The 9,206-nt window shown below is 42.6% G+C and overlaps 1 protein-coding gene across 3 annotated transcripts in view; it reads right to left on the reverse strand.

Moving 5' to 3' along the window:
* BRD1 (bromodomain containing 1) overlaps positions 1-8,662 on the reverse strand; it is a 56,541-nt gene extending 47,879 nt beyond the window's left edge. For 2 of the 3 annotated variants that reach the window (XM_021555233.2, XM_021555232.2), the window contains exons 1-2: positions 8,544-8,648; positions 3,054-4,434 (exon numbers count right to left, since the gene is read on the reverse strand). In XM_021555233.2, coding sequence (XP_021410908.1) covers positions 3,054-4,420 — 1,367 coding nt within the window. In that variant the 5' untranslated portion in view covers positions 4,421-4,434; positions 8,544-8,648. Of the gene's footprint in view, positions 1-3,053; positions 4,435-8,543 lie in introns of all 3 variants that reach the window. The other variant, XM_021555230.2, reaches the window with a different exon arrangement.
* Between the last annotated feature and the right edge of the window lie 544 nt (positions 8,663-9,206).

Below are 9,206 nucleotides of genomic sequence, written 5' to 3' on the forward strand. Positions count from 1 at the left end.
ACAGGCAAAAAAAAGTGCTAGAGTATGAACAGTGTAAGCCACTATGTTCAAGGTTGGTATTTCAATAAGAACTGAATGGAATTTCCAAGTAAAGAAACAACACATCTCTATAGCCAGGTCTCACATACATCCTCCATGCATAAGAGTTCCCTGGTAGTCCCATACATTATTACAAGTGCTAAGCAAGTTACAAGTCAGCATTGACAGCACTGAAAAATGAAACCACCTTAAGGCTCCAAGATGAATTACCGCACCTTTGGAAGTAGATACTCAGGTATAGACTTTCTAAAATACCTAGGCAACAGGACAGATATAGGCCCATCATTAAAAATAAATTACCAAAAAAGAGAAAAAAGAAGGAGGCAGGGGAGGTAAGCGTTTATTACCTATCATCAATGGTTAGTAACTTAGATCTGCACCCCTAAATCAGTAGTTCATAGACGAAAGTCTGAGAGACCATGCCATTAGATTATAAATGACCTAGAGAATGACACTATGTATATAATTTAACTGCAAAAAGCTTAGAGTGTGACACCTGTGTAAGAAATTATGGTCGAAGTAATTCAAGGCAGTAGCATAGAAACCGGACCTAAGGAAAGCTGATCCAGAAATTCATAAGCTATAAAAGTTGTGTAGAAATTATGAGGTATGCTGTTTTACACCCAATCTTTAGAATATCCTGAATTGTTTTAGAAAATAGAATTACTAAAAACTGTGTTACTAAAATGCTCAGTTGTTCGTATACTCTCACTATCCAGAAAAGATACAAATCCTTCTCCTTAAACTGAACATAAATTGCAAGATGGTTTTCCTCAAGCTTCACTAGATGTACTCAGGGGCTGCATCCAGCACGTACTTTCCTCATATTTGTACACTCTTCCAACTACAAACTCTGAAGAGCAAGCAATATGCTGAGGAGACATACAGCCTAGGTATCAGGAAAGCAATCTAAACCAAGCATCTCTACTTGTGCCTCTATTTCCATAGATGTTGAAAACATACTAAAATTAAATTCCTCAGATAAAAAAGCACTAGTGTTTAAACACTGAGTGTATATATTTATTCTCTAGTAACTGAAATAGCTTATTTGCTTTTCCTCTGAAAAACCATACTTCAGCTCTAAGGGTAAAAAAAGAGTAAAAAAAACGAGTATTTAAAAAACAGATGAGAGAAAAGAATAATATAAATGAAGACTACTGCGAAATGATCCAAATAACTTTTTAGTACTTTATGGGTATGTACTTAATTCCTACAGAAACACAAGAATGTTTCCTAAACAGACAAAAATTGAAGAACAACCAAAGAAAACTTGACAACTTTATTTCTAAAACTAGAGATTTGGGTCTGCAGTCTCCTATCTTATGCAATCACTACTCCTTTTAATATGCTCATTTGTTTCACTTTTAATTCAGGGATCAGTTTTTTAGGACAGAACATGTTCACATTACAAAGAGCACTTAGGCAAGTGTCCCCCTCAGCCAAAGACAAGCAATTTATAATAAAGCTCAACTTTAAAATACCTTTAAATTGTGCACTTTTTAGACCTATGACATACAGTATAGGAAGTACACTTGTTTCTAGAAATATGAAGAAATGCATAAATAGAAGAAAGCTGAATTTCTCTGTAGTCTTGAAAAGAAAGTCAATCATTAACATGAAAAAAAAAAGGAAGAATAAAATGTCTTCGTATTTTTGTCCTGGCATCTAATGACTATTTGAAAAAGAAGCCATCCGATGATAGCATCTTTTTAGGGTCTGGCTTTTTTAAAAATTGCCAATGGAATGAGCTGCCAGAGGCACAACTGAGAACATACTTTCTAATCTTCAACTCTTAGTTCATGTTCTTTCTTACAGTGTCCTAAAAAAAGCAAAACAAAAACACACTACACTATCAATTGGGATTGTCCTAATTAAGACAAACCCGAATTATTTTACACCAACTTTCCCCTTCCATGGACAGTAGTTCCTGTTTAAACAGCAGTATTAGTTGCCTACTGTCAACTAAAGTTTTTCTACAGTGCACCACTAAACAAAAAAATTATTTTACAAAGCCAATCCTAACACAGAACAGAGTAATCAATCAGTAGTTTGTAAACATCACATGGGAGCTGAAGGCTGTTTGTCGAAGTCAGTCACTAAGTAGCTTCTTACATTAACAAAAACTACTACAGGAAAGAACTGCAGTCTCTAAACATGTATTTATTTAGATTAATTTAATCAGCTTAAATTGCTCACTACCTGAGACTTGTGAGTCAGCTATTTAAAAGGCATCATATTATATTAAAAGCCCTCACTTCTGTGCATTCAGAGTCCGGTCACAGGACAGGAAATGAGCCTGGACACGGAACTGGTGCTTGTTTGAGAAACCTTCCAAACTACTGCTCTTAAATTAGTAAGAATTTAGATCAAGAAGTAAACAAATATATTGCTGTTGTAAACATACAAACATAAATTTATGAAACACCTCTGGAGAAGTTATTCTGCTACACAATGAAAACACATCCTTGAAGGTTTTTTGTAAAACTTACATAGATATTACACGACAAGTTTATTCTTAATTTATGTGAGATTAACAAGATTTAAAACTTACATAGACAATTGTAATTTTAATTTTGGATCTCTTAAAATTAGAAAAAGAAGCTCAGAATCCAAAATTACAAATAAAGTTAACTTTGAGCCTGGCTTCTTTCCTTAATATGAAGAACAACTGCAGCTACTATTCCAAAATCAGTGGTTAATTCTTAGAAGTACAGTGAATGACAAATGAACATACAACATAACTTAGTCTGACCCAAACTAAAAAACGCAAACCAAATGTTTTGAGGACAAGACAGATCACCTGATCACTTAGTAATTTCTCTGAGGAAGTTACTGCATTTATAATGCAACTCCAAAGAAGCACAATGCACATAATTAAGAGTAGTCCTCTGAAAAAGGTCTTTAAAGAAAGTAGGTAAAAAAATGTACAAAAACTTCAAGATGTCATCTAAAAGCACTTGTTGAAAATTAAATAGATTAAATAAAGGTTTCTCACATTTTGATGGTTTGCTTACCTCTGAGGGGGGATATAAGGAGCAGATACTGTTGGCATAACTGTACAGGGTTCAGCCACTGCTTTCTTGGCTTTCTTTGTCTTTTTCCTGATTTTTGATGTAGACCTAGCAGTTCTGACTGATCCCTCCTTTCTACAAACACCGTTTTTGATTTCAGCTTCTCCATAAATATTGAGCGGTCTCCGTGTGCAACCTGGTGGAGTATGTACATCGCAATAGGCAGTCTTTTTCACAGAGAACGTTGTTCCACTGCCAGTTAGTTCTTTCACAGGTTCCATTTTCATATATAGACCAGCCTTTTGAGCACACGTCACATGGAATGCAGTATAGCAGTTTGCTTTGTGGCACTGGATGCAGGCACCAACACCTTTCTGTTTACAGAGGTAGCATGTTAACTTCCATCTGGCTGGGGGAATGTTCCTGACACCATCAATTGGCTCAATAAAAACCGTATTGGCAAATCCAACTTCTGGAATCCACAGAGCACACACCACGTGTCCCCAACGATCATCATCTGTCTTTTTAAAGGCACCTCCCTTGTTTGGGCACAGCACACAGTCTACAGGCCGAGAGCGGGACTGCAAACAGTGTCTGCAGAGCCACTGGCCCTCGGGTATATATGGCACCCCATAGCATTCCTGATGTACTGCTAAATTACACATATCACAAAACAGGATCACATTGCTATTCTGACATTCACCATCCATGCATATACAACACACTGCATCTTCATCAATTAAAGACTGATGATCACCCTGTTTTTGGTTCTCACAATAAGACTCTTTTTCAAACCTATCCATAAGGAATTCAAACATATTTTGGGAAACAACTGACACTCCATCACTTTTCCGCTTATCATTTATCAATTCTAACCACGCATAATCTTCTTCATCCATGTCATACTCAACTTCATTATCAAGTTCTTCTGCTGACTTCTCAATGAATTTGTAATAAATGGGAGGTCTCCGAGGAGCCGAAGGGGGACTGTATTCAACAATCCGTACTTTTGGTTCTGGAAGCGGAGCTGTTGTAGCAGGTACACCATGTGAGCTCGGAAGAGCTTCATTTTTCTTTTTCACTTTGTTATTTTTATGGCGTTTGCTTCTTAGACAAACTGGTGGTCTTTCACTATTTTCTTTATTGCTGTTGCATTCACTCATCTCCTGGGCAGTAAGATCATCTTCTAATATAATTTCTAAAGGATCAAAGATACTGATCCTATGCAGGCGACCTTCAATTTCTATTTCAACCATCCTTTGAGCTTGAGCATATGTCAAGGTTTCTCGTGTCGGGGAGTGCTTAATACTGCATGGGGAAGAAGAATGCCTTGCTGCCGATACTCGATGGCATCTTCCTTTTCTCCTCATTTGGTAATGTTTACCTAAAATCAGAGCAACAGTTAATATTATGAACTCCAAATAATCGTATTGAAATATTAGTTTTACTGTAGTAAGTGAAAAAAACGTCAGTTCTACAGCCCTCTATGCATATATTTAACTAAAAGTAAACAAAACCAAAAGCCTGTCACTCTTACTCAATATGATTGCTCAGTTTTGTACAAGTTTAACCTGAAGATCAATAGATCTTCTCAATAACAGCTTCTCTGAGTAAGCAGTTATACAAAATCCTTGCTAGAAACCCTCTAGAAGCACTGTTGGCAAGACCACTGCATGAGAACAAAAACATTTCATAAGTGTCACAGATTAAATAAAAATGCATTTGTTACCTGGTAAGAAAACCTTTAATACAATACTTAACACCTTAGGGGTGCCAGCAGTTTGAAAATTTTTGTAAGTTACAGATTATGTCCTCTAGACCTCTCCTCAAAAATATTAATGCAATTGTGAAAGAAAAGTTTTCTCTGAATTTTTTCCCGTGCAATTTGAAACACTCTCATGTTATCATTTCAACTACAATAGCTATATTTAAAAATTAGAAAAGCACACAAACTTCCACATTTGGCAAGTGGGCAATTTGACAGCGATATACTTTTTTTTACTTTCCTCAATCCTTAGTGAGCCCATTATTCTTCACAACATGACAAGAACATGACAGAACTCTTAGTGCCCAATGTGGTGCATTATGGACTGCAACTAGTAAATATTTCACCTGTAAAGCAGATTTGACTTAGAGCCAAAACATGTTCCCTGCTTTTAAGTACACACAGCCTTCTCCTTCAACAGAATCTTCAGGAGCTGTTCTCAAATCAACTGCTGATAGATACAAATCTTCTTATTTATAAATGCAGTCCCAAGCTCTTTAAAACCATTTTTAAGTTTACAACCTACTGCAAAAAATCACATACCATACAAAAATATAGCTTTCTCTCCCCCACTCCAAAGCCCCATGACTAGGATGGTCACAAAACTTCTAAGTTAGAAGTGTCCATATATACTCATGTCTTTTGACATCTTCACACTGGGTGGGGCTTTTCTCCTGTAAGGGTTGAAAATATTATAAACCTGACTGACATTGTCAAGTCTAAAATTCTATTCCACTCCTTCCTTCTTCTAAATAAATCATTAATAAATAGCATCATTCAACATCAGCTACATAAAAAATCCTTGATCTTTAATCACTGCCTAAAGTGTTATTAGAGCCTCACCATTTCAACTCCGCATTTTGGGTCAGGGCTGCTCACTATAACGCAACTAGTGTTAGCATGTATTGCCAAAATAGTAGAGAAATAGAGAAATCAAAACACAACTACTGTGAATGACCAGTATACCTGTTTCAGGAAGAAAACAGCAAGCACTGAACAACTAACTGCATGAATTACTCCATGCTGGCTTGCTCCTTTTGCTTAAGTCTAAGATGCCAATTTCTAAAGGTCTCAAAGTACTGGAGGAATTCCTTTCACAGAAGACTACTAGATCACTCAGGCAACTAACCCTAAGACTAGTTCCTGAAAGGCTCTGATCCGTCTGCTCTCAGAAACAGAATCTGTTTTCATAATCTAAGCTAGTGTTATTATTAACATGAGAATTGTGCTTCTCATAATTTTTGCACAACTCATTCTTAACCCTTACTACTTGTTTCAGTACCATACAGCCAGAAAACAGTCAGTGTTTAATCATAACAGATCTTTGCTCTTTATAAACCACAGAAAAATACAAAATGCTCCATTTCTTCGAACAACTTTGGAAGAAGCCTTTAATAATTAAATTCTCTAAAACAACACAGGATTCAATCATATTAGTTTCTTAACCACGGAAAACGGTTTAAACAACTAATACTGACTGCCAAAGAAGGTCTGACCACTAAAACATACCAGGAATTTAACCAAAACTAAAAATTAATTCCCAGTTTCAATACAGATTTCATAAATGAAATGTATTACAATGGCCCTGATTTCTGTTATTGTGAACAATTAATGATGGATTCTTCAGCTAAAACACACTGATGTGTCTGTGCACAGCAACTTTTTACAGATCAGAATGGACTCAGTTTACTTGTCAATCAAGAAACATGGTTTACAGCATGTTTACCTCATATAATTGCATTTCAATTCTGTCCAGATGCAAAAGCCTGCTTTGGTATTTTTAATGTCCCTTCCTATGTTTTAGCTGGTTGTGTATCTGTTAGTAGTGGCTCCTGAGAATGAAGACTGTTTCAGAGAATATGCAGAGGGAGGGATGAGAGGTGACCTTCAGAAATCAAACACATGTGTAACTTGTCCATACTACCTTAGCCCAGTACCACAGAAAAACACATTAATGCTATGTTTCCAAGCTCTCCACTCCACTCTGTTCCCAAGATTCTCAAGTATGGCTTCAGGCAGGAATTAAAAATAGGAAGAAAATACTCAAAAGCACAAGATCTTTAATCTTGCTTAAAGATTTAGGACAGCTGTTGCAAAAGTCAAGTGAATTGTATAAACCAGACAGATAAAAAAAATATTGAGCTAACACCTAAGTATATTGTAATACTCAACAGTAAATACAGCAGACTTAGGTAGGAAGTTACACTCTCAAACATAGAATGGATACCCTAAAAATACAATGTAATGCACACAGAATCAAAACTGGTATTACTCAGGCTGAATTTCATGCAAATTTAGCGTGAAAAACTTAAATGCCCCAGAGGCCAAAGCAGTGTTTTGTTTCTCCAAAATTCTTCTGTGTTTGCAAATGTTCTAGAAATACTCCGGACGAAGACCAGAGTTCTGCACAGCAAATTCATGACCCACAACTGGTTTGCTTTTCCTAGGCAATTATCAGCTGGCATTTCTCCCTTCTACTCCCACCCCTCTTCCCAGTATCCTGTAGATCAATAGGAATGAGGACTAAGATGTAAATTAGAAGTGTAAACTAAGACAAGTTTCCATTCAATGACCACAAAGATACTGCACTAACTGCACACAAAATTATTTTAATGCACCTCTGTTAGCACTGTCCTGGCCACAAAGACTGCGGGATATAAACCAGGGAAGTTATCCACAGCTCTTATGTCCTAGAATTGCATCAGCTACTTGGGAAGGAAATCGCCAGCAGACGTTTTTCCTCCCCATAAACAGAAGTACATGGAAATAGCCGTTTCTGTGAAATACATGGTGTGAGGTAAAAACAACAACAACAAAAATCTATTTATCAAGGTGTAGGATAGCTAAAATCAACACGAAAAGTACAGTACCACATACTTCTAAATTACAATATCTGCCCTAGTTACCTTCCTTCTCTTCAAATAGCTGTCTTTAGTCCCTGGATTCCTGCTCAATGGACTAGGGAATTGCACTCTCAATGGCACTTTCGTGTAGACCATTAAAAAGAGAAAGACACGGGAATACTCTTCAGTCCTAGACAATGGGGGACGGTAAGCAAACAGTGCTTACACGCACACTGGGCGGACAGCACCCGCCGCTTCAGCCGCGCAGCAGGAGCGATTCCCCGGGGCACGGCCCAGAGCGGCTCACGGAGCCCAGCGAAGGTGCGCGGGCACGGCCAAGCCACGCGGGAGCACCAGAGCCGTTCTGTGCCGGCCCGGCGGAAAGAGCGCAGGGCCGCCAGCTCCCGCAGCATCCCGGAATCCTGCCTCCCGCGCGCGCTGCCCACGCCCCCGGCCCGCCCCTGCCGCGCCAACACTTCCTGCCCACGCCCAGGGAGCCTCCAGCGCGCTGCCTCCCCTCGCGCCGATGGTTCCTGCCCGGCGCGGCGCTCCCCCCTCCCGGCCCCCGGCAGGATGGTTCCTGCCCGGGCCCATCATCTCCAGCCCTTCCCAACAGTCACTCCCTCCCGCCGCGAAAATACTCGGCCCACAAATATGGCGGCTGACAAAACAGCTCCAGCGGCGCCCTCCCTCCCTCCCCCAGACCGCCGCGCTCGCCTCGCTCCCCGCCCGCCCGCCGCTGCCCTCCCCCGCGGGCTGCCGTGCCCAGTCCGCCCTGCTCTTGCCCCCGTGCCGCTCTCCCGTCCCGCTGCGGCGAGACCCGCCGGCTCCCGGCCCCGTAGCCCCCGCCCGCGGGTCCCCGCCGCCCAACCCGGCCGTACTCACGCTGTGGGAGCCGCCGAGGAGCGGCTGACAGACCTCCCGCTCCGCCGCTGCGGCCGACGCTCGGCCGGGTTAATGGCGGAGGCCCCGCCGGTGCTGCCGCCTGGCCCCGCGTCCGGCAGCCGCGGGCGGCCGAGCGGGCGCTACGAGGGCCGCGCTGCCCGCGGCGGTCACCCGGCGCTGGGTGCGGGGCTGCTGCTGCCGCCGGGCGCGGCGCATTCGTGAGGCGCGGCGCGCGTCGCTGTCCGGCTGCGGGCTCGGCGCTCGGCTCCCGGGGCTGAGCGGCTCCCCTCCCCCCGCGGCACAAACAATGCGGCTTCACCACAGCGCTGCGCCGACGGGGGGGAGGAGGAGAGGCGGGCGGGAGGGAGGGAGCGAGCGAGGAGGGAAGGGACGTGCGGGCGCCAGGCGCCGCCCAGCCCCGCCGCTCCCGCCGCCGCGGGGCGGGGCCTTGCGCGCCGCCGCTCCCCGCGGCCGCGGCCGGCACCGGCCGCGCTCGGGGCGGGAACGCGCCGGTCCCACGACCGCTGCGCTCCCGCCTGGACCGGCCGGGCCCGAGCCCGAACCCGCCGAGCGTCCCTGGTACAACGTTCGAACGGCCCGGCGCGGGGGCCAGGGAACGGATGGAGGCGGGACGGGACTCGTTACAAAACCGAGGCTAGAAAG

This window comes from Lonchura striata, chromosome 5 (genome assembly GCF_046129695.1).
Source record: "Lonchura striata isolate bLonStr1 chromosome 5, bLonStr1.mat, whole genome shotgun sequence".
Taxonomy (NCBI): Eukaryota; Metazoa; Chordata; class Aves; order Passeriformes; family Estrildidae; genus Lonchura; species Lonchura striata.